General features: G+C 52.8%; 1 protein-coding gene across 4 annotated transcripts in view; it reads right to left on the reverse strand.

The window, feature by feature from the left end:
• The window catches only part of ZER1 (zyg-11 related cell cycle regulator), a 253,222-nt gene that overhangs the window by 4,716 nt on the left and 222,991 nt on the right, over positions 1-25,515 (reverse strand). Inside the window, exons 2-13 of one of the 4 annotated variants that reach the window (XM_049774015.1) lie at positions 19,960-20,152; positions 17,469-17,619; positions 16,941-17,377; positions 15,884-16,060; positions 13,319-13,433; positions 13,088-13,234; positions 12,671-12,844; positions 7,028-7,243; positions 5,481-5,522; positions 3,364-3,483; positions 2,833-2,948; positions 940-1,128 (exon numbers count right to left, since the gene is read on the reverse strand). In XM_049774015.1, the coding sequence (XP_049629972.1) occupies positions 940-1,128; positions 2,833-2,948; positions 3,364-3,483; positions 5,481-5,522; positions 7,028-7,243; positions 12,671-12,844; positions 13,088-13,234; positions 13,319-13,433; positions 15,884-16,060; positions 16,941-17,377; positions 17,469-17,619; positions 19,960-20,117 (2,042 nt within the window). In that variant the 5' untranslated portion in view covers positions 20,118-20,152. Of the gene's footprint in view, positions 1-939; positions 1,129-2,832; positions 2,949-3,363; positions 3,484-5,480; positions 5,523-7,027; positions 7,244-12,670; positions 12,845-13,087; positions 13,235-13,318; positions 13,434-15,883; positions 16,061-16,940; positions 17,378-17,468; positions 17,620-19,959; positions 20,505-25,515 lie in introns of those variants that run through there. The other 3 variants (XM_049774014.1, XM_049774016.1, XM_049774013.1) reach the window with 3 other exon arrangements.

The raw sequence follows: 25,515 nt of genomic DNA on the forward strand, positions 1-25,515 counted from the left end.
GGGGGCCCATTTCCTCTAGCCCCAAATCCTGTTTGAGCACCACCCTTCACCCCTCACTGCGAGGTGGGATGGGGTGCAGAGACTAGGGGTATGAAGCCCAGAGAATGGAGGCCCTGTCAGGAGGAAGAAGGGAGAGCTGGGGTGTGTGAGTGTAGAAACTGGGGCCTCAGCAGGGAGAGGCCCATGGGAGGCAGGGGGAAGGCTTCCCAGGAGAAATTCTCCCCTTTATATTTGCTTTTGGGGCCACACTCAGTGGTGCTCAGGGTTTACTCCTGGCTCTACACTTAGAAATTACTCCTGGGACCGGGAAGGTGGCGCTAGAGGCAAGGTGTCTGCCTTGCAAGCGCTAGCGTAGGACGGACCGAGGTTCGATCCCCTGGCGTCCCATATGGTCCCCCCCAAGCCAGGGGCGATTTCTGAGCGCATAGCCAGGAGTAACCCCTGAGCATCAAATGGGTGTGGCCCCCCACTAAAAACAAACAAACAAAAAAGAAATTACTCCTGGTGAAGCTCAGGAGAATATATGGGTTGTCAGGGATTGAACCCGGGTCTGTTGTGTGCAAGGCCAGCACCTTTCCTGCCTCAGTATCACTCCAGCCTCAAAAATCTTTTCTTTCAACAGTGTCAGGAGTTCCCAGGGCTGCAGCATTTGGGACACAACTATCTCCATCTCTGAGCAAAGCAATCATTCACTTTTGAGTCATTAAGCTCCATCCCACTCAAAACACCCTTTACCCACCCTCTGCCGCAACCATGTCTGAACATCCTACGGATGCCTGGATGGGCCTTTGGGAACCAGGGACTGAGGCCTGAGGCTTCCATGCCCCAAGCCAAGGACCTGCCTTCAGACACAAGGCATAAGTCACATCCAGCAGGTCTGGGACTTAAGGCACTGATGGGGAAGGAGTGTACCCCTTTGTACCAGCCATGTCTGCGCACCTGTAATTGATGTTCCTTCTCGAGTTGATGTCCCAGCTCTGAATGGCGGCCCACATGCGCTCCTCCACCTCTTCCCGCTGTGGCTTGCACAGCTCCCAGGCCTCGGGCCCGTCAAACATGATGTGAGACAGGACCCCACAGGCATTGTAGGACACCTCAATCCCGTCGGCCTTGCTCTCTAGCAGGTTGCTGGCAAGAAGAAAAAAATGGGGTCCTAGTTGCCAGATCCCGTATGCCTGGTGCTGCTTTATAGATCAGAGGCAGAGGGGCAGCCTAGCTCCTTAGTGGTTAGCGCCCAGACCCAGGCAGCCAGGAAAGCGCTGAGGCTGCTTGAGAAAGGATGCACCCTTCCCGTGTCTTGGCTGCCAGGATGCTCAGAACTTCTTCAACTGCCCATCTGCCGAGGCAAGCCTAGCTCCCTGTAGGGGTTTCTGTGCTGTTTGATTTTAGAGCCCTGACCAGCAGCAATGTTCCTTTCCCTGGGTCAGGGAGAGCTCGGCCCAGGGGCTCCTGCTTGGCATGACTCATGGCCTGACTCACTCTGGCATCACATGGTTTTCCAAGCACTCCTAGGAGCCAGGGAGGCCCCTGAGAACCACCAGGATGGGCCTAGAAGACCCTAGCACCTCAGGGACAGCAGCTCCGCATCCTGGGACCTTCTTTTGTTGTTGTTATTGTTGTTGTTTTTTGGCTTTTGTGGTCATAACCAGCCACGCTCAGGGGTTACTCCTGGCTCTGCACTCAGAAATCGCTCCTGGCAGGCATGGGGGATTATATGGGATGCCGGGATTTGAACCACTGTCCATCCTGGATCGGCTTACAGACAAACGCCCTACCACTGTGATATCTCTCTGGTCCCTGTTGTGTGTTTTTGAGCTCACACTAGGGTGCGTATGGGTTACTCCTGACACTGCCCTCAGGAATTTCTCCTGCAGGTACTCAGGGGGCCATATGAAGTACCAGGGACAGAACCTGGGTTGGCCGTGCACAAGGCAAGTGCCCTACCTGCTGTGCTATCATTTTAGCCCCAGCTGTGGTTTGTTTTTCGTTTTGGAGCCATATCTGGCAGTGTTCAAGGCTTACTCCTGGCTGTGTGAGGCTCCAGTTCATTGGGGTCTTCTGACAGGCCTCAAGGGAACATATGGGGTCCTGGGATTAAGCGCAGGTCAATCACATGCAAGGTAAACACCCTATCCTCTATCCTATCTCTGGACCTATCCTTGGACCTTCTTATTTCAATCCTCCATAAAAATAAATAACAACCTTATAATTACAGACCTTTTGGTTTGGTTTGGTTTTAGGACCACAGCCAGCGCTGCTTAGGGGTTACTCTCAGCTTGGTATCCCTTGTAGGGTGATTGGACAACTTTGTGGTGTTCATACCAGGTTCCCATATGGAAAGTGCCTCTAGCCCTTGGAACTATCTCCTTGATCCTGAATCTCTTTTTTATTTTTTGGCCCTTACCTGATGATGCTAATGGATCTCTCCTGGCAGGCTCAGGGGACCATTATGTGCTGCCTGCTGTCCTGTCTCTGTCCCCTCTACTCCCTGCCACTTGGATCTGGTTTTTTTTTTTTGTTTTTTTTTGGTTTTTGGGCCACACCGGACATGTTCGGTTCACTTCCAGTTCTGCACTCATGAGTCACTCCTGGCAGTGCTGGGGATGAGGAGGCACAACCATTTGGAATGTCAGGGATTGCACCCAGATTGGCTGTGTGCAAGACAAGCACCTTACCCACTTTGCTATCGTTCTGACTCCCAGGAATCTTTTTTTACCTGCACATGCTCTGCCACTTGAGCCACATCCCCACGGGGCAGCTCACTGGTAGAGCACATGCTCTGCAGTAGGGCCAATGGAGCTAGAAACAGGAGGCGGCAGGATAAATACCGACCTGAAGACCCCGATGAACTGGGACGTCATCAGTTGGGGCCGCAGCTCCCGCACCTCCGCCACGTTCCCCAGGAGACCCAGCATGTTGCGGTGCAGCTCTTGCTTTTCCGGGAACTCCTGCCAACCAGCCAGCAACCCGTTACAGGCCGTTGTCTAGTCGGTCCCATAAGGAGGGAGACGCTGCCCTCCTCCACTTGAGTGGCTCAGCGCACACTCCAAGGCATGGCACAAGGCCCAGGACTGGGTGTCAATAGGACAGACAATGGTCATGTGGCAGCCCTTGGGCTGGGAAGCCTAGGACAGGGTCGGTAGGGGAGCTGGGGATAGAGGGCCAGCTATTGGGGACAGAGGGAAGACGCTCCAGGAGCCTATGGCAGTGGAAGCCTAGTCCACAAGAGACTTGGGCAAGAGGGCAAAATCAGTGGCCGTGGCCCCAAAGAGGCAGGATAGTGGCCAAATTGAGTGTGGGTGGAATTTTAAGGGGGTGTGGTCTTCAGGGGGCATGACTGTGAAGTGGTCCTTGGGAGCTGACCTTCAGGCAGTCCAGAAAGAGCTTCATGCCGTTGAAGTTGAGGAACATCTCGCAGTTGTCCGGGGTCTCATCAGTGATGTTCCAGAGGGCACTCCAAGAGAACTCCATCACCTGGTCACACTGCAGAGGGCAGGGACGTCTCATGAGGCAAAGGCTTCCCCAGCAGGCTCCGGGTCCCTCTGGGGGTGACCCTGTCCTGTCAGGGGGTGGGGAGTATACAATGCAACTTCATCATTCCTTTCTTTTCTTCTTTCTGTTTGCATTGTTTTGTTTTGGGGCCACACCTGGGGATGCTCTGGGTTTATTCCTGGCTCTGTGTTCAGGAGTCACTTCTAGTGTTGCTCTGGGGATCATAAACCAGGGTTGGCCACATGCCAGGCTGCAACCCCCTCCTATCTACTCTACTATCGTTCTTTTTTTTTTGTTTTTTGGGTCACACCCGGTAACGCTCAGGGGTTACTCCTGGCTATATGCTCAGAAGTTGCTCCTGGCTTAGGGGACCATATGGGACACCTGGGGATCGAACCGCGGTCTGTCCAAGGCTAGCGCAGGCAAGGCAGGCACCTTACCTTTAGCGCCACCGCCCGGCCCCTCTACTATCGTTCTAACCCCAAACTTCATTTTATATTTTTGGCCATACCCAGCAGTGCTCAGGGATATGAGGATAATAATGTGGAACTGAGGATTATATCTGGGTTGACTATGTGCAAGGCAAGCATCTTACCTGTTATACTATCTTTCCATCCTATTTTCTTTCTTTTTTTTTTGGGGGGGGTGTCACACACGGCATCGCTCAGGGGTTATTCCTGGCTCTGTGCTCAGAAATCACCCTGGCAGGCTCAGGGGACCATATGGATGCCGGGATTCGAACCACTACCACTGTCAGTCCTGAATTGGTTGAGTGCAAGGCAAACGCCTTACTGCTGTACTATTGTTCTGGCCCCTCTTTCTTTTTCTTTTCTTTCCTTTTTTTAAATTTTGGATCATTCCTGTGGTGCTCCAGGCCAATTCCTGCTGGGCTCCGGGACTGTAGTGGTTGCAGGTACCAAATCCTAGTTTAGTTTGCAAGGCAAGGCAAACAGCCTTCCTGCTGTACTACTACCTCTTTGGCTTTCCAGGCCTGTCTTTTTTGTTTTTGTTTGAAAGCCACACCTGGCAGTGCTTGGAGATCACTCTTGGTGGTGCTCAGGGGATCATGTGCTGCTAGAGATGTAACTGGGGCTCCCACAAAGATGTACTCCAACCCTTTGAGTTGTGTCCATAGTCCCCAGTTTACTTTTGTTGTTGTTGTTGTTGTTGTTTTTTGGGCTACACCCAGTGTTGCTCAGGGGTTACTCCTGGCTGTCTGCTCAGAAATAACTCCTGGCAGGCACGGGGGACCGTATGGGACACTGGGATTCAAACCAACCACCTTTGGTCCTGGATCGGCTGCTTGCAAGGCAAACGCCGCTGTGCTATCTCTCCGGGCCCTCAGTTTACTATGCAAGACACTACACTACACTACACACACACACACACACACACACACACACACACACACACACACACACACACACACACACACACACACACACACACAGAGGTATTCCAGCCCTTTGAGTTGTCTGTAGCCCCCAGTTTACTATTTTCACTTTGAGCTTCATGCAAGATACTGTGCGTGCGCGCGCGCGCGCGCGCACATATACACACACACACACACACACACACACAGCTCTCTGTACTATCTCCAACCCCCTTTTTTTTTTTTTTTTGGTTTTTTGGGCCACACCTGGCGTTGCTCAGGGGTTACTCCTGGCTGTCTGCTCAGAAATAGCTCCTGGCAGGCACAGGGGACCATATGGGACACCGGGATTCGAACCAACCACCTTTGGTCCTGGATCGGCTGCTTGCATGGCAAACACCGCTGTACTATCTCTCCGGGCCCCTTTTTTTTTTTTTTTTTTTTTTTTTTTTTTGCTTTTGGATTAAATCATGTGCTACTCTGGGCCTGCTACCAACTCAGAACTTAGAGGTCATGTCTGCTGGGATTCATGCGGTTCTGTGTGACCAGGGACTGACTTGGGGTTCCCACAGATGATGCTCCAACCCCTTGACCTCCCTCTGCACCCTCAACTCACGATCTTGTCCAGCAGCTTCTTCTGGATCAGTTTCAGCATGGTCTGTGGGCAGAGAAGAGGCCTATTTGGGGGAACTGGCTTGCGAGTTCCACATCCCCCAACAGCCACGATGGAGAGAGGAGAACCAGGGGCACCAGTCCAGCTTCCCACCTCCCAACAAGACCACAGGCTTCCTGGGGTCAGGGGCTGTTTGCATATCCTAAACCGTGGGAGCCTGGGTGCTAATCTGGGGTGCTAGTTCCGCATGCTTTAGGGTTCAGACTCCCCAACCATAGGGGAGGAGAGAAACCTGGAGAGATCTCTGACTCTCTAGGTGAGTATTTATTATCTAGACAGTGAGAGAGAGAGAGAGAGAGAGAGAGAGAGAGAGAGAGAGAGAGAGAGAGAGAGAGAGAGTGTGTGTGTGTGTGTGTACCTGTACCCCTCTGGTTCTTGTATTTTTTTTTTTGTGGACACTGGGTAGTGCTCAGGAAGGTCTACACTGAGCAAGGACCTCACATGTGCAAGGCATGCACCCTCCCCAATGTCCTGCTGTACTCCAGCTCCACCTTTTCTCTTTGTTCTTATTTTTAGGTTTTTGGGTTTTAAGGTTTTTCTGAGTGTCACACCAGTGACACTCAGAGGTTACTCCTGGCAGGCTCAGGGATATAACCTGGGTCAGCCGAGTACAAGGCAAACACCCTCCGCACTTTGCTATCACTCCAGCACCTCCATTTCTGTTTTATTTTTCTATTTTTGGTCACACCCAGTCATATTCAGGGAGTTATTCCTGGCTAGGTGCTCAGGGTCAGTTATGACGGTGCTAAGTGACTTGGCAGTACTAAGAACAGGACCCAGGCATCCCAAAAATGAGGAGTCTGCCATGCCAGTCCATTCTGTTCTCTCTCTGGCCCCTCAGATCCTTATTATTATTATTATTATTATTATTATTATTATTATTATTATTACTATTGTTTTTTTGGCCACACTCAGTGACACTCAGGGGTTACTCCTGGCTATGCGCTCAGAAATAGCCCCTGGCTTGGGGGACACTGGGGGATCGAAACGAGGTTCGTCCTAGGCTAGCGTTTACAAGGCAGATGGCAGACACCTTACCTCTAGCACCACTGTTCCAGCCCCTATTTTTTTTTTTTTAAAGTTTTTTGGGCCAAACCCAGCAGCACCCAACAGTTACTCCCCTCTCTGTGCTCAGAAATCACTCCTGGAAGGTTTGGGGAACCACATGGGATGCTGGATATCAAACCTGTGTCGACCATGTGCAAGGCAAACAAACACCCTTCCCACTGTGCTATTGCTCAGGCCCCTCAGACCCTTCCTGAATCCCAGCTAGGACAGCCTGACAAAGGCACCCGGGCTGCAGGAGTGGCATGGAGAAGGCGCAGGTGAGCAGAAGGAACTGAGGGAGGGGAAGTGCCAGGGATGGACATGGGCATGACCAGGAAGTCCTCCCTTTGGTTTAGCCTGAGCCTTTCCTACTTTGGTGCACCCAGGTCTCCCGGGGCCTTCCCCCCAGACTCCCCCTGATCCGAGCAGAGTGATGCACGAACCACCACGAAGCCCATCTTGCCCACAGCCTCCTTGTGGTCGTTGTCCACCTGGCAGACCAGGGCATTGCACAGGTGCACGGCGATGCGCTGGATGGACTCGTCCTGCCGGGCGGGGTTGAGGATGCTCAGCAGCAGCTCGTTGACACGCCGGTATTGGAACTCCAGCTCCTCGGGGATGCTGAAGTTGCACAGGGTCAGGCAGCAGTTCCGCTGGACCTGGGCCGGGACAGGAGGCAAGCGTGGCCTGGTCAGCGTTACACAGGATGGGGCCGGGCATGGATTTTCTAGAGGTGTGAGAGCGGGCAGAGCTGCGGAAATCCAGGAAGGCTTTCTGGAAGAGGAGACTACAAGGCTGCTGATAAACAAGAGCACACACCTCGGCCTGTTTATTTGCCCCCTCACCCCTCTGTGCCCACAACAGCAAAGCATAAGGGGATTTTCTTTGAATGCAGTTGACCAGGTTCAATCCCTAGCATCCCAAGCACCATCAGGGCAATATAGTAAAGTGGGGAGGAATTTGCCTTGCATGCAGCCAACCCAGGATCGATTCCCCAGTATCCCATATGGTTTCCTGAGCCTACCTGGAGTAATTTTTAATTTTGGGGGGGGGGGATCACACCTGGCAGCGCTCAGGGGTTACTCCTGGCTCTACGCTCAGAAATCGCTCCTGACAGGATCAGGGGACCATACGGGATGCTGGGATTCGAACCACCATCCTTCTGCATGCAAGGCAAATGCCCTGCCTTGCTATCTCTCCGGCCCCTCCCAGAAGACATTTTTTAGCACAGTGCCAGGAGTAATGCCCTAGCACTACCAGGTGTGGCCCCAAAACAAAACAAAGTAAACAAACAAAAAGTATTGAGTCCACAGTGCAGAAGTAACCCTGAGCAGGGTTTAATTCTGGCCATCCTAGATGATTCCTGAGTGTGGAGTAAACCCTAAGCATCACTGTTATGACCCAAAAACCCAAATAGAAAAAAAGAATTAAAACACCCCAAAAGACAGATGTGAAACATGACATTCATTAAGGCGTCCACAGGAAACACAGATCCTGTTGTACCCATCGTCATCCAGTAAGAGGGTTACCAACACAGAGCTAAAAAAACAGGCCTGGGATGTGTTTCAGTGGGAGAACACTGGTCGTGCTCGTGGTGAAGCTCTTGGCTCGAGATCTGACCCAGAAGGGGAGAGAATGGGAAGGGAGCACTAATCCTAATCCCATGTTCCTCTGTACTCACGTCAGTGGCTTTAGGGACTATTCCAGAGAGATTTAAAGCCACCCTGTGATGAGCAGAGGGCTGAGGGCTGGCACTCACAGCCATGACATTTGCCTGCTTTGTTCATTGCTCACTCATGCCCAGCTGTGGCTGCTAGAGATGGAGCCGTGACCTGGTGCTACTCCACTATGTGGCAAGAGGTGCTGGGGCCCCATGGAGGCAGGCAGGCAGGCTGCAGAGCTGCTTGGTCCCTTTGGGATCATCTTACTCCTGGGTCCCACAGCAAGAGGAACAGGAGCACGCTCAGTCTCACTGCAGGGCAGGGCTGCCACGGCCTCGTCCGTCTCACTGGGGGGACGTGGGTCTGGTACTCAGAACTCCCAAACAACCTCATGGACAGGCATGGGCAGTCTGTTCCCCACCACGCTTCTCTCAGGTCACAAACAGCTGCTGTCCCTTGCACAGCGCCAGCCAAACACTCCAGGATGGGCAGGAAGTGCTCCCAGGACCCTACTACCTTGCTCTGCCCCATTGTATACATCTGTCTGTCTGTCTGTCTTTCTCTTGCTTTTGGGCCCCACCTGGAGGTACTTAGGAGACCAGCTGGTGTCAGAGATCGAACTTGAGGCTTCTACCTGCAAAGCAAACACTTAGCCCTTTGTACCAGCTCTATGGTTCCTGGAATAATTGTGTGTGTGTGTGTGTGTGCCACACCCAACAGTGTGTAGGAATTATTTCTGATCTGTGTTCAGGGGTCATTCCTGGCAGTGCTTGGGGAACTCTATGGGATGCCGGGGATCAAATCTGGGTTGGCCTCATGCAAGGCAAAAACATTCTACCCGCTGTGCTATCTATTGCTCCTGCCCCAAGACTGCTTAGTTTTTTCAGGATTTTCAATTTAAATGATTTCTTTACTGATAAAAAATTTTCCCTTATTACCTGATAAGAAAATCATCCTAGGGGCCGGAGAGATAGCATGGAGGTAAGGCGTTTGCCTTTCATGCAGAAGGTCATTGGTTCAAATCCTGGCATCCATGGTCCCCCAGGCCTGCCAGGAGGGATTTCTGAGTGTGGAGCCAGGAGTAACCCCTGAGCACTGCTGGGTGTGACCCAAAAAAACAAAACAAAAGAAAAAAGGAAGAAGAGGAAGAAGGAGGGAGAAGGAGGGAGAAGGAGGGAGAAGGAGGGAGGAGGAGGAGGAGGAGGAGGAGGAGGAGGAGGAAGAGGAGGAGGAGGAGGAGGAGGAGAAGGAGAAGGAGAAGGAGAAGGAGAAGGAGAAGGAGAAGGAGAAGGAGAAGGAGAAGGAGAAGGAGAAGGAGAAGGAGAAGGATGGAGAAATAGTACAGCAGGGAAGGAGTCTGCCTTGTAGCAGCCAACTCGAATTCGACCCCGGCACCCTATACAGTGCCCCAAGCCTGCCAGGAGTCACTCCCTGTAAGCAAAGATCTTGGAGCAGCTCCTGAATGCAGCTGGTGGTGGCTCCAAGACAAAAAAATCACATATAAGCGAAAACAAAATCACATGCCAGGTTGAATAAGGAGAGGCCCTATGCCTGGCACTGCCACCGAGGAGAAGTGGGTGAGGGATCTCCTCTCGGCCTCAGTGGTATGAGACCGTCTGCTGGGAGACAGAAGCAGGATCCAACCAAAAGCTTGGAAAGCACATGTCCCCACTGCCCAGCTGTCCACCTCATGGGAACAGTGAAGTCAGGACATGTCCAGACCTACCTGGAACTGGGCCATAGTAGGCCAGCAGGAGTTCGCCCATAGCAATCCCTGTCTTTGGGAGCTGGAGCTGCTCTCCCAACTCCTGGGCTTCTGCATAATGCTGGTACACTGGGGCCTCTCTCGCTACACTGACTCTAGCCAACCCCCTTTGCAGGAAGTGGCTGGAGGGATCTCTCATGCCTGAATGAAAAGCAGGAGGGTTTGGGTCTCAGGCTCCCGTGTGGGATCTGGGGCTGGGGCCCAGGCTTCGTGCATGCAGCAGGCTCCTCTCTCAGCCTTTTCCTTGCCTTCCTTCTCTTACTTCTGATTTAGTTTTTGGAATCATAACCAGCAGCACTGAGAGGTGAGTTCTAGCTTGGTGCCTGGGGATGCTCCCCAGTGTTCAGGAGGCCTTGCAGTGCTGGGAATCGAACCTGGGCCTCTCACATGCAAGGCAAGTGCTCAATCCTTTGAGCTCTCTCTCTGGCCTCCTCAGCATCTTTATTTTATGGGGGAGAAAGGTAGGGAGTTGAAATATACTCTGCTTAGCTCAGGGTTCCTCCTGGCTGTATGCTCAGGGATCCTTCCTGGTGGTGTTCTGGTGACCATAGGTTGGGCCATGGATCCAAGCCCAGTTGGCCACAGACAAAGTGAGGATCCAGGGCTGGAGAGATAGCATGGAGGTAGAGCATTTGCCTTGCATACAGAAGGATAGTGGTTCAAATCCCAGCATCCCATCCCGAGCCTGCCACGAGTGATTTCTGAGCATAGAGTCAGGAGTAATCCCTGAACGCCGCCGGGTGTGACCCAAAAAACAAACAAAAAAACCACCACCACCACCACCAACAACAACAACAACAAAAAAAGTGAGGATCCACAGTACTATCGCTCCAACCCAAGCATCTAAGTTTGCAATCAGAAGGAAACATTTTTTTTTTTCTGTATTTGGACCAAACCCAGCGATAATCAGGGGTTACTCCTGGCAAGTTTGGGGGACCATTTGGGATACTGAGGGTCGAACCCAGGTTGGCCATGTGCAAGGCAAACACCCTACCTACTGTTGCTATCTATCACTCTGGCCCCTGGAAACACTTTTTTAAACTTTGCTCTAAACTTGTTGGTTATGGGCCTGAAGTGATATAGTTCAGTGGGTAGGGTGTTTGCTGTGCACACAGCTGAACGCTGGCATCCCATATGGTCCTCTGAGCCTCCCAGGAGTGATTTCTTTCTTTTTTTTTTTTGTTTTTGGGCCATACCCGGTTGACGCTCAGGGGTTATTCCTGGTATGCGCTCAGAAGTCACTCCTGGCTTGGGGGACCATATGGGATGCCGGGGGATCGGACCTCAGTCCATCCAAGGCTAGTGCAGGCAAGGCAGGCACCTTACCTCTAGCGCCACCGCCCGGCCCCTGTTTTCTAAGTGCTGAGCCAGGAGTAACTCTTCAGCTGATGGTTGTGTCCCAATCCCACCCCCCATTGTTTTAATATGAGGTCCACACACACCAGATGCTGTTGGAATTAAAAATCCTTGCCAGAATTGCCAGGGGTAATTCCGGAGTGCAGAGCCCGGAAGAAGCCTTGAGCACTGTTAGGTATGGCCCAAAATATAACAACAAATCCTTGTTATAGAAACAGTAGTCACAGCCCATTCTCCTTCACCAAATAGCAAATCCACATGCAGAGTCCCCTCAAAAACACAGAAACATGGGGCCAGAGTGATAGCACAGTAGTAGTAGGGTGTTTGCAACCCAGGACCAACAGTGGTTCGAATCCTGGCATTCCATATGGTTCCCTGAACCTGCTAGGAGCAATTTCTGAGCATAGAGCCAGGAGTAACCCTAGAGCACTGCCATGTGTGGCCTCAAAAACAAAGAACAAAAACAAACAAACAAACAAACAAAAAAACAAAAAAACCCCCAAAACACAGACACCAAAAGATGCTGAACTCTCTGGAGGTGGATTATGAGTGGGAGTGGGGGGCAGAGGAGGGGTGCTCTTTGCACCTACAGTTTTTCTTTTTTGGAGCTGGGGAAAGAACCCAGGTCCTCACAACATGCAATGCTAATGCTCTGCCGCTGAGCGGCACTGGCTCAGCACTTAGAAATTACTCCTGGCAGGCTCAGAATTTTTACCACACTGATAAAATTCTGGTGCTGAAAACCAGTGAGTGGGCAGAAGGTTAAGAGCTCAGTGTGAGGGCCCGGAGAGATTGCAAGCAGCCGATCCAGGACCTAAGGTGGTTGGTTCGAATCCCAGTGTCCCATATGGTCCCCCGTGCCTGCCAGGAGCTATTTCTTTTTTTTTTTTTTTTTTTTTTTTTGGTTTTTTGGGCCACACCCTGTGACACTCAGGGGTTACTCCTGGCTATGTGCTCAGAAGTTGCTCCTGGCTTCTTGGGAGACCATATGGGACGCCGGGGGATCGAACCGCGGTCCGTCCTAGGCTAGCGCAGGCAAGGCAGGCACCTTACCTCCAGCGCCACCGCCCGGCCCCTGGGAGCTATTTCTGAGCAGATAGCCAGGAGTAACCCGGGTGTGGCCCAAAAAACAAAAAACAAAAAAAAAGAGCTCAGTGTGAGAATGAGTGGCGGGAGGGCAGGTTGCGGAGGGGTGGGGAGAGGTCAACCAGCACACTAGGGCCCAGAGTGTGAGTAGGATGGGGGTGGAAGCAGCTCTGCAGTGGGGGGGGGGGGGGGGGGCAGGCCTAGTGGGCGGGGCTCACCGTCACCTCCTGGTAGGACTCCATGCCGTTGAGCACCACCTGGATGACCTGGCGCCGCAGCCGGACACTCTGCTCCGAGCGGTACTCCGAGTTGGTCAGGTAGAAGAGGGCCGCGCTGCCTGTCACCTGGATGTTCTTGTCATACTTGTGGCACTTGAGGGCCGTGATGACTAGCTGCAGGAAGATGGGCAATGGGCCTGGTGGGTAAGTCCTGCTGGGCAGGGCCAGGCCGGTAGTTCTATGGGTCCTGTGAGTGCAGGCTGGGGTGAGGCCAGGAGTGGTGGCAGGAGCACAGGTGGGGAGTGGTCTGAATGGGCAGGTCCTGTCAGGGCGGACCCTGTGGGGGGACCTGGAATCGGTGGGACAGGGTGGGGCAGGGCCCTGCAGGGAATTGCCAGGCGCCCCCAGTGCACTGACCTTCAGGGCCCGTAGCAGCTGGTTGCAGCGCTCGATGCGCGCAATGTCAAAGAGCAGGTTGATGGCCCGCGAGGTGATCTCGGGCCGATGCTCTGTGTAGGCCTCGATGGCGTTCAGCACCTGCTCCTCATTCTTGTCACCACTCACCTGGGGACACAGCACACTAAGCACCCGGGAGGGACATGGGGCGGGAGAGGGGTCCCGGAGCAGAGCAGACGCAAAGCCCCTTACCTTGTAGGCTGGGATGTGCGTCAGGCGACACAGTGAGGTCTCGAAGAGCCCCAGGAACTGCAGTGGCCTCTTGAGAGCCCGGAAGGGGGTAATGCTGCTCTTGGAGGGTTCAGTGCTAGGGTGGAATGTGCAGAGTCAGTGTGCCTGGGCCGCCTTTCCTGTACCAGGTCTTGCGGGATGGGGGGCAGTCACTGGGGCCTCTTTTGCATTTTCTTTTCTGGGTCACACCCACCGATGTTGGGTACCACTTCCAGTTCCGTTTAAGGGGGCTGTCCCAACTTGCTTGGGGAATCATATGATACTCCAGTCCTTTGAGCCCAGTCCCTTGCCCCATCTTCTTCTGCTCAGGCTGCTCCTAGTCATGGCTGGGTGGCTACTCAGGGCAGGGGAAGGAGCCAGGGTTGGCTGCATGCAAGGCAAGGCCTGCACAGTACTAGCTCTCTGGCCTTTTATTTTTTTTCCAGTGCTGTTGGGGGAGCGAGGTCCAGGGCTATTCCTATTGATGCTCTGTCCTGTTGCACGGACCTAATGGGTCAGTGATCAGCCCTGGCACAGCTTGGGGCCACCAAGGCTACACCCACTGATGCTTGGGAGACCATGCAGCACCAGGATGGAACCCAAGGCCTCATTATGCTGGGCACCTGCTCTTCCACAAAAACCCCTGACCAATCCCCTTGGCTTCTGCCCTAGGCTAGGACACATGGATTCACCTTTATGGGGAGGGAACAAAGGCATATCCTGGAACATGCAGCTGAGAGATGTTGCAGGGCCCAAAGCGAGAAAACAGAGATGAGGGCATTTGCCCTGAACAAAACCAACTCGGGTTCGATCCCCAGCATCCTGTATGGTCAATACCCTGAGCACACCAGGAGTGATTCCTGAGTACAGAGCCAGAAATAAGTCATGAGCAGAGCAGACTGAGTCCCCAAAATAAAAAGAACAAGAGGGGTCAGAGTGACAGCACATCAAGGAGGCGTTTGTTGTGTACGCAGCTGATCTGGTTTGATCCCTGGCATCCCATATGGTCCCCACAGCCTGCCAGAAGTGATTTTGAGCAAGAGTCAGGAGTTACCCGAGCGATGCTGGGTGTGCCCCCCTCAATAAAAAAAACAACTAAAAAAAGACCAAGAGATATTGTTGGTTTTTGCAGCTAAGTCTTGGGACTGACTGTCCTGTCTGGTGTGGATGTGTCACTGCTGTTTCATATGCTGTTTGTGAGGAAACACAATCCTATCTTCACAACACTGATGCCAGAGGTGCTGGCATGGGGTCTCTTGACCCACCTGCTCCCATGCCTGGAACTGTACACCCAGTGTTGCCTCCCATTTAAGGAAAGCACGCACCAAATGTGGTTTTTTCCTTTCCTGGTGCAGTGCCTTCCTCCAAAAGAATTATTTGCCAAAAGGCCCGCTTAGTGAAGTCAATCATTTGACCCTTTGCATGGATTATTGGTGGTAATTCCAACATGGTTGTAACATTACATTTTCTCTTTATTTGGACACTATAGAAATCCAGCCTCAGCTTTCCAACAGACAAAAAAATGTAAGTACCAAAAACCCACCAAAAGTTCCCTGCTGGCTAGTTTGTATAACCTGGTGCCAGCAGCTTGTTTTTCTGAGTCTAGCTCTATGATGGTAAACAATTATTTCCATCCCCCCTAAAATCTATTTTCCGGCTACTACATAAACATCATAAATATCTCTGCCTCTCTCCTCCTGGTTTCTTAAAAAACCTGCTTTTTGTTAAACCAAAAGCATCTCTAGCTTTTGTTTCACAATCTCCAGCAGAGTTCTTTCTCACCTATAGGATAGTCAGTTGATATGTAGATTTTAGGCCTGTTTCCCCATTGTATTGTTCTCCTGCTCTCTGTTCTCCCGGAGAACACCTTGCATACCAGAGTTTGTGCTTATAAATGTCATCAGCTGAAAAGTAAAATTGTCTCTCCTCCCTTGGACATGGGTCCCCATACAATGCATTTTTTTTTTTTTTTTTTGGTTTTTGGGCCACGCCCGGCAGTGCTCAGGGGTTACTCCTGGCTGTCTGCTCAGAAATAGCTCCTGGCAGACACAGGGGACCATATGGGACACTGGGATTCAATCCAACCACCTTTGGTCCTGGATCGGCTGCTTGCAAGGCAAAAACCACTGTGCTATCTCTCCGGGCCCCCACACAATGCATTTTGTGTGGTCTCATTCATTTCATTATTTCATATTTCATATTCGTCCGCTTCGTGTTTCCCGCTTATTCCTAGTGAGAATTAACCCACTAAGGTTTTGCTTAGGGACACTAACACATCTGCAGCACCCCAGCATCTTCCCCATGACTCTAAAGCCTGAGTTCTAGCTTTTCTGGACATCAGTCTAGGCCCCAATCAGCTCCAGGGCTCCCTCCCCATAGTCCTGTTGTCCTGCCAGCTCACTCACCACAGTCCTCCCTGGAAACAGAGACAGGGCTGGGAGAGAGTGGGTACTTCCTCCCTCCCAGATTCAGGGACACCCAGAAAACTCCCACTGGGTTCTTCATCCACGTGGCCAGGGTACCCCCCCTGCCCCCCCACCCCCGCACCTGGTCTGCCCCGCCTCCTCGTCCATCTTGGAGATGCTGCAGTTCTCCAGGATCATGTGGCCCGAGATGTCCAGCGACATGAGGTTGACCAGCTTTTGTACGAAAAGGCTCAGCACCTTGCGAGTCAGCTTGAACTTGTAGTAGCTGGAGAGGCGGTCTCGAGAGATGTCCAGGTGCCTGGGGATGGGGCCAAGACTCAGATCAGGAGCGAACACAGTACTCGTAGCCACAGAGCAGGGCTGGGGCGGGCCCCATGTGATCCCTAATGCAGGGAATTATGGAGGAAAGCAGCCTCTGGTTCCAAATCTTATTTGGGGGTCAGGGTGGCACAATGGTATGGCAGGGAAGGTACTTGATTTGCACATAGCTACCAGGGTTCCATCCCCGGCATCCCCTAAGGTCCCTCCAATACTCTCAGGAGTGATTCCTGAATATTGCCAGATGTGGCCCGGAAAAAAAACATGAAATGGGCTGGGGAGATAGCATGGAGGTAGGGCGTCTGCCCATCCAGGACGAATGGTGGTTCGAATCCCAGCATCCCATATGGTCCCCTGAGCCTGCCAGGAGTGGTTTCTGAGCGTAGAGCCAGGAATAACCCCTGAGCACTGACAGGTGTGACCCTCCCCCCAAAAAACATGAAACATACTTTCTTTTTTTTTTTTTTTTTTTTTGGTTTTTGGGATACCCTGCTGGTGCTAGGGGTTACTCTTGGCTCTGTACTCAGATTACTCCTGGTGGTACTCGGAATGTCAGAGACCAAACTCAAGTCATGTTTAAGGTTGGCCATGTGCAAGGCAAATGCCCTCTCATCTGTACTTTCACTCCAGTCCCTGAAACATCTTTTTTTCTGTCCAGTTCTATTTTGGGGGCCACCAGGCCTAATCCCGGCAGAGTCTAGGAGGCCACAGAGAATGCAGCCGTGGGCCAAGCAAGTCCCATGTGGATTCTGGCTGCCTGGATCTAGATGAAACCCCTGGTCTCTGGTGCTCTGGGAGTGCTCATGAACCCCCATCCCCGACTGACCTCCCTCCCGCCCACCCCGCCAGGCGCCCCTCACCGCAGCTTGTGCAGCTGGACAATGACCCTGATGTGTTCATCTGACAGGTCCATGTTGTAGAGAACAAGGGACACCAGGCTGTCCTGCCACTGGGTCAGGAAAGCGGCGTCGCTCGTCTGGATGCCCGACAGGTCCAGGGCAGCGAGTGCGCGTAGGGGCCGCAGCAGGGACTCCACGGGCACCCCGTCGATCATGCGGCCCAGGTTGAGGAAGCGTAGGCGGCTGAAGCCCTCAAAGGTAAAGTCCTTGACCAGCACCTGGCACGTGGGGTTCACCAGGCACTCGTCCTCGCAGCCCCCCGGGTTCTCCTCCTCATAGAAGATGTTGGCGCACCCGAAGAGGCTCAGGGACACCAGGGTGGGCCCGAAACTGCGCAGCGTCTGAAGACTCTTGGCGGAGAGCTTCTCACAGTTGGTCAGGTACAGTTCCACCAGGTCCTGGGGGCCCGGCGAGACACCACTCAGTTAGCACCCACCGGCGCACCTGGGCGTGAGGAGTGGGGCACGGGGCCTGGGTGGCCACACTCACCTGCTTGCGAATGGCCTCCAGGTCCTGGTCCTGCACCAGGTCCTCACGGAGATGCAGGCGGCTGAGGCGAGTGCTGCGGGGGTCCGAAAAGAGGCTGAAGAAGCTCTCGTGTGGCTCAAAGCTACAGGCAGCATTGACCAGCTCCACATACCTGCAGGGAGCAGAAAGCCCAGCTCAGGAGCCCGCACCACCCCCTTACGGCTCATCCCCTCCTGAGCCACAGGCCAGATATGGGGCTGGGGTTGGGCCCTCAGGTGGCCTCTGGGCGGCCTCCCAAGATGTGCGGTGAGGGGCCAAGTAGCCATAGCAAATCCCAAGCCCCCTACCCCCAACCAGACACTTCCACAAACATGCAACCTGCCCCCCTTCCCGAACAGCTCTTATCCCACACCACAGAACTCCAGAACCCACACTCCACATCTTCTGTTTGGTTGGTTTCTGGGCCACACACAGCAGTGCTCAAGGGCTGACTCTTGTTTCTGTGCTAAAGAGTCACCCCTGGTGGTGCTCGGGGAACCATAAGGGATGCTGGGGATGAATCCTGGTTGAACAAGCTCAAGGCAAGTCCCCTTCTCGCTGTGCTATGGTTCCGGCCCCTCCTCCTCCCCTTCTAGCTCCTCCTTCCTCAACCCTCCTCAGCACTTTTTCACAGAGGATAATGAAGCTGTGAGGTTTGGGGACTCAGAGAGGTCCAGGGCAAGTACTCAAGGAGGACTCTTGTCAGCAGCTTTGAGAGAATCCTGGGCTGGCAGGAAGGGCCGGGTGTCATCACTCCAGGGTCTGACCCTGTTTGCTTTTGTGTGTGTTTTGTGGGAACCACACCTGGCTGTACTCAGAATTTATTTCTTCTTTTCTTTTTTTGGGGGGCAGTGGCATTCAGGGTTATTACTCTTGGCTTTGCATTCATGAATTACTCCTGGCAGGCTTGGGGTACTATGTGGGATGCCAGGGATTAAACTTGAGTTGGCTGCATGCAAGGCATGAAAGCCCTATCCACTGTGCTATAACTCTAATCCCCAGAATTTATTTCTGGCTCTGCATTCAGGAATTACTCCTAAAAGGACTTGGGAGACCCTGTGGGACACTGAGGATCAAACTGGGGTCCACTGTGTACAGGACAAGTGCCTTCCCCGCTGACCTATTGCTTCAGTCCCTGGAAAGTCAACCATGGACTGGCATTCCCCCTCTGAGTGACTGAACTTGCCTGGGCCTCAGTGTCTTCCTCTGTAAAATGGGTCCAACTTAGGTCTGCCCAGCATCCCTGAACTCACAAAGCCTTGGCATGCTCTGGCCTCAAACATACTCTGCATCGCTGCCGGGTGTGACCCAAAAACCAAAAACCAAAAACAAAAACAAAAACATACTCTGTACTGTCAGTCCCTGTTCTCCAAGCGCCCCTTCTGGGTATGTAGCAGATTTCTTGAGACTGGGCTTAGGCATCAGGCTTCTAGAAGCCTCTCTGAGTGGCCTGGGATGGGATGTAGGCAGGGCTGAGTATGATAGTTGGGGTGAGCCTGTAAAGCGTCCTGCCTCACATATGTCCCATGTTCAAGGTCCCCCCCCATACACACACCCGATCCTGCAATTCCAGGGGCATGCATGACAGACACACACACACATATTTTACACACATATGCACGCAGGCCAACACCTACTGCCTTCATTACTATGTCAGTTTTGGGAGGTGAGGAATGGCTCAATAGGCTTCACATGTTCTGTTTTATTTTGGGCCACACCTGATTGTGCTCCTGGCTCTGTGCTCAGAGATCACTCTGGATGGTGCTCAGGAAACCATAGAGACTACCGGGGATTGAACCCGAGTCCTCCATGTGCCTGGCAAACTCTCACCCTGCTGTCTTATCACCCCCATGAGGTGCAGGTTTGATCCCCAGCAAGGCACAGTCCCCAAACCACTGCTGGGAGTGACACTCCTAGCATTGAATCTGGAGTAGCCTCAGCTGTAGAGCTGGAAAGGAAACCAAGCGGGTGCTCAACCATCACAGTGCAGAGGACACAACAGCCTGATGTACAGCCTGGGATGCGAGGCTAAGAATATTCCCCAGGGGCCGGGTAGGTGGCGCTGGAGGTAAGGTGTCTGCCTTGCAAGCGCTAGCCAAGGAAGGACCGCGGTTCGATCCCCCGGCGTCCCATATGGTCCCCCCAAGCCAGGAGCTATTTCTGAGCACATAGCCAGAAGTAACCCCTGAGCGTCAAACGGGTGTGGCCCAAAAACCAAAAAAAAAAAAAAAAAAGAATATTCCCCAACTGCTGCAGGGGCCCGTTCTCTCACAGAGCACAAACATACAACCAGGATTTGCTGCCCTCATCACACCAAGGTGTATGCATGTACACACAAGCATCCACAAGGAGCCTGTGCCCCCAGAGCACTCACGTATATAGCGCACACGTGTATGCGTGTATACCTGAACATCCATATGCCCCAGGCCACTCCCTTGTTCCCCATTTTCCCCTGCCCCCCATCCCTGCTTACTCATTGACCAGCCGGTCGCAGATCTCGCTGGGCAGGAAGATGCCAGGCCGCAGCCGCAGGGTCCCCTTGTCCAGCAGGCAGCCCAGGGTGCCATCCAGGTTGCGCAGGCAGAAGTCGGTGCACAGGGCCATCAGGGACTCGGGGGTGTCCGACGCCATGCTTGGGGTGGGCTGGGGTCACTCCAGGACAGGGGCACCCCTGGGGGCAACAGCAACTCTTCACACTCACAGGTTCATCAGGGAACCGGGGCTGGGGCCATGGAAAAGGAGCTGAGTGAGCTGGACGGGCCCTTGTTCCTCCACCCTAGGGGGCCTCAGAGTGCAGGGGTGCAGTGGGGCAGGGCCCAGGCCACCCCATCCTTCCTTCTCTTCCTGAGCCCAGCTGTCGTCTGCACACAACGTGGGTGTCCTGCCCCTCCTGCCATGTCAGCCAGTGGCTAGGGACGAGGGAATCGAGGTTCAGGTGGGGCTGAAGGGACTATCTCTCCCCATAACATTATAACGGGGGGTAGGTTCCAAAGGAAGAGAAGGTTCTAGAAAGCATGCAGGAGGCCCTTGCCTTGATGGGTTGACTCCCCAGCACCCCAGGGTCCCCTGAGCCCCAAAGGGGGTAGCACGGGGGATCCCAGCATCCAGGGCCTGAGCAGCACCACATCACTGAACCCCTATCCTGGTGGGTCAGGAATCACTGTGGGGTCCCCTTGCCATGAACACAGAAGAACAGTTGGTTTCTTAGTCTCCCTGAGAATCTGCAAATGGGAGATGGATGAGAAAGACAAGAAGGGACGCAGGGGGGCCGGGCGGTGGCGCTGGAGGTAAGGTGCCTGCCTTGCCTGCGCTAGCCTAGGACGGACCGCGGTTCGATCCCCCGGCGTCCCATATGGTCCCCCAAGAAGCCAGGAGCAACTTCTGAGCGCATAGCCAGGAGTAACCCCTGAGCGTCACAGGGTGTGGCCCAAAAACCAAAAAAAAAAAAAAAAAAAAAAAAAAAGAAGGGACGCAGGGACAGTAGGAGGGATGGGGAAAGACAAAGGGGCAGCGGGGAGGTTCATGGCTCTCTGGGAGAGGCCCAGTGACAGATTATCCTCAGAACTGAAGACTTTTCTCTTTTTTTTTTTTTTTGTTTTTGGGCCACACCTGGCGATGCTCAGGGATTACTCCTGGCTATCTGCTCAGAAATAGCTCCTGGCAGGCACGGGGAACCATATGGGACACCAGGATTTGAACCAACCACCTTTGGTCCTGGATTGGCTGCTTGCAAGGCAAATGCCGCTGTACTATTTCTCCGGGCCCCTGAAGGCTTTTCTCATGAGAAATGAGAATTTCAAGAGCCAGGGCTCGATGCGTCTTAACAGACTTACTCAAGATAGTCCCGACGTACAAAATGCGGGGAGAAGCAGAATGTTATAGACACACAGAAACCATATGCTGCAGTTTCTCCACCACACGCAAGAGGGTCTGTGCAGGGGGCAGAGCCCTGGAGAGCACCCTGGCATGAAGAAGCCCTGAGTTGAGACCTTCATGAAGCATCTGTAGTGATCACTGGACCGTCCCCCCAATACTGCTTGGGAGGTCCCTGCCCCAAACCTGAATGAAAGAAAGACATCCTGAAGCTGGCTCAGTGTTGGCTGCTGACAGTACTGGGCTGAGTTCACTGAGAAGCCAGCCCCTAAGGTCACGAGTGGTGACTCCACTTACAGAAAATGTGCGGCATACAAATCTTTTCTCACTAGTTAGATTTTCTTAATTCTTTGGGTTTTGGGTCACACCTGGTAGTGCTCAGGGGTTACTTCAGGTTCTGCATTCAGATATCACTCCTAGCAGGCTCAGGGGACCATATGGTAGGCCGGGAATCGAACCTGTGTTGGCCGTGTACAAGGCAAGTGACCTCCCCACTGTGCTATCGCTCCAGTCCCTCAGTAGTTAGTTTTCTTTTTTTTTTTTTTTAGTTTTTCGGCCACACCCGTTTGATGTTCAGGGTTTACTCCTGGCTAAGCGCTCAGAAATTGCCCCTGGCTTGGGGGGACCATATGGGACGCCGGGGGATCGAACCGCGGTCCTGATCCTTGGCTAGCGCTTGCAAGGCAGACACCTTACCTCTAGCGCCACCTCGCCGGCCCCAGTAGTTAGTTTTCTTTTCTTTTCTTTTTTCTCTTTTTAAGAGACAGGGTCTCGCTATGTTGCCCAGGCTGGAGTGCAGTGGCTATTCACAGGCACGATCCCACTACTGATCAGCATGGGAGCTTTGACCTGCTCTGTTTCCGACCTGGGTCGGTTCATCCCTCCTTAGGCAACCTGGTGGTCCCCCACTCCCAAAGGGTCACCATATTGATGCCGAACTTAGTGCGGACACCCCATCAGCATAGTGCACTGCAGCCCAGAACTCTTGGACTCAAGTGATCCTCCGGCCTCAGCCTCCCGAGTAGCTGGGACTACAGGCGCGCGCCACCACGCCCGGCAGTAGTTTTATGCTTTTGTTTTCACCTACACTCAGCAGTGCTCAGGAGCAACTCCCAGTTCTGTGTTCAGGAATCATACCTGGCAGTGTTCAAGGGAACATGTGGTGTTGGGAACCAAATCTGGGTCTCCTGTGTCTAGCCCTTGAGCCACTTCTCCAGTCCCAAAAGGCAAGTCTAAAACAGGCTGAGGCGATAGTACAGTGAGGAGGGCATTTGCTTTGTAGGCGGCCAGTCTAGTGTTTGATCCCCAGCATCCTATGTGGTTCCAAGTCCCACCAGGAGTGATCCCTGATATAAAACCCACATATAGGCCAGAGCAGTGGGCGCAGGGCATAAGGTGTCTGCAGCACGTGCTAGCCTAGGAGACCGAGGTTCGATCCCCTGGCGTTCCATATGATCCCCAAGCCAGGAGCGATTTCTGAGAGCATAGTTAGGAGTAACCCCTGAGTCATCAGGTGTGGCCCAAAAACCAACAACAACAACAACAAAAACCACATATAAACTCTTAGCACTGTCAGGTCTGTGTCCCACCCCCCAAATCACAACCCAAAGCAAGTCAGTGGTTGCCTGAGATGGCAGTAGAAGGACTGCTGCAGAGTGACGAGGAACAAAAGCAAATGGGAGTGAGGTTTCTTTCCCATGTGTGGGAGGTTCCAAACTGGATCTGGGCCATGGTTGTACAACTCTGGGAGTAAATAAAATCCATAAAAGTCTTGGCCTTAAATAGATGAGTTAGGTGGGAACGACAGCACTTCAGGGGGGGCATTTGCCTTGCACACAGCAGATCCAGGTTCGATCCCTTGCATCCCTTAAGATCTTAAGATTCGGGCCCAGAGAGATAGCACAGCAGCGTTTGCCTTGCAAGCAGCCAATCCAGAATCAAAGGTGGTTGGTTCGAATCCTGGTGTCCCATTTGGTGCCCCATTTGGTGCCCCATGCCTGCCAGGACCTATTTCTGAGCAGACAGCCAGGAGCTATTTCTGAGCAGACAGCCAGGAGTAACCCCTGAGCACCGCTGGGTGTGGCCCAAAAACCAAAAAAAAAAAAAAAAAAAAAAAAAAGATCTTAAGATTCCCTTTTGGGGGCCGGGCGGTGGCGCTAAAGGTAAGGTGCCTGCCTTGCCTGCGCTAGCCTAGGACGGACCGTGGTTCGATCCCCCGGTGTCCCATATGGTCCCCCAAGCCAGGAGCGACTTCTGAGCGCATAGCCAGGAGTAACCCCTGAGCGTCACCGGGTGTGGCCCAAAAAAAAAAAAAAAAAAAGATTCCCTTTTTTGTTTTGCTTTGGTGCCAGACTTGACGGCACTGAGGGTTACTCCTGGCTCTGCGCTCAGAAATAGCTCCTGGCAGGCTCAGGGGACCCTATGGGATGCTGGGGATTGAACCAGGTCTGTCCCAGGTCGTTCACATGCAAGGCAAACGCCCTACTGCTATGCTAACACTCCGGCCCCAATCTTAAAGGCCAGGAGTCAGCTCTGAGCACTGCAGGTCCAAAAACCAAAAACAATAAGAAAACAAAATAAATGGGTGAGCTCCATGGAAAAGGAGCTTTATCGCAAGACAATTAGGGAGCACTGGCACTCCTTGCCCCCTTACAGAGGCTTAACGTCCCCCCATTTCTTTTTTGGGGACAGTTTAGGTCATACCCAGTGGTGTAAAGGGGCTGTTCCTGGCTCTGTGCTCTAGATTGATCACTGGTGGTGTCAGAGGTGACTGTATGTGGTTCCCAAGAGGGGACAAGGGCCAGCTGTGTGTAAGGGAACCGCCTCAGTCCTTTACTCAGGTAATAATGCCTGAAACAAGACCCAAAGAGCATCTGACCCAGGGTCCCAGGAAGTGGCAAAGTGGGAAAGAACAGGCCTGGCATGCTGGAGGCCCTGGGTTCGATGAAAGGCACCACATGGTTCCCCTGCACTGCACATACAGCCCTGTGGCTGGTTCAGCAGTGTTGGGTGTGCCTCCCGCCATCATTTAAAAAAGAAAAAAAAAAAAAAAGAAAGCAACTGCCACTGAACATAAGGGAAAAGTGATAAAACAATCTGCAGGGCCCTGGGGCAGCTTCTGCCCACACAGTGTAGAGATGAACTGAAATGGGAGCTTGTCAGAGACAGACTTAGGCTGCCAGGAGAAAACAGACGGTGCATTTAACGCTTCAGAGCAGCAATGACTTCTTATACAGGACACACAAAATCACACGAATAAGCACCACCTCAAAACCAGAAAATTGTCTCATTAAAAGATCTTTTTTTTTTCCTTTTTTTTTTTTATCGTTTTTTATTTTTTGGGGGGAGGGCAGGGAAGAAGGAAGGGGAAGGCAAGGGAGGAGAGTGAAAGGAAGAAAAAAGGAGAGGGGGAAAGGAGGGGAGGGAGGGGAAGGGAGGAAAGTGGTGAGTAAAAGGAGGGAAGGAGAAGAGTGGAAGAGAAATGGAGGTGAGGGAAGGGAGAGGAGGAGAGAAGGGGAAGGGAAAAGAAGGGAAAGGAGAGGAGGAAGAGAGGGAAGTAGGAGAGAGGTGAAGGAAGGAGGAGAGGGGAGGGGATGAAAGTGCTCATTAAAAGATCTTAAGAGAGGGGCCGGAGTGGTGGCACAAGCGGTAGGGCGTTTGCCTTGCACTAACCTAGGATGGACTGTAGTTCAATCCCCCAGCATCCCATATGGTCCCCCAAACCAGGAGTGATTTCTGAGTGCATAGCCAGAAGTAACTCCTGAGCGTCACCAGGTATGGCCCAAAAACCAAAAACCAAACAAACGAAAAGATCTCACAAAGATCTCAAACAGAGCATAAGGCTGTTACCTTGCACATGGACAACCTGGGTTTGAGCCTTGGCATTCCAGATAGTCCCTCAAGCACTGCCAGGAGTAAATGCTGAGTGCAGAGCCAGGAGTAACCCAAGCACTGCCAGGTATAGCCCCAAAAGTAAAAACCAAACCAGACCAAACAATCTCATGAAAGTGGACTTAATAAAACAGTGGAGAGTGTTTGCTTTGCATATAGCCAAGCTAGTTCGATCCCTGGCACCATATTTGGACTCTGAGTCCCACTAGGAGTGTGCCCTGAGCACAGCTAGGAGTCAGCTCTGAGCACTAGAAGTGTGTACCTC

This window comes from Suncus etruscus, chromosome 5 (genome assembly GCF_024139225.1).
Source record: "Suncus etruscus isolate mSunEtr1 chromosome 5, mSunEtr1.pri.cur, whole genome shotgun sequence".
NCBI classification, from domain to species: domain Eukaryota; kingdom Metazoa; phylum Chordata; class Mammalia; order Eulipotyphla; family Soricidae; genus Suncus; species Suncus etruscus.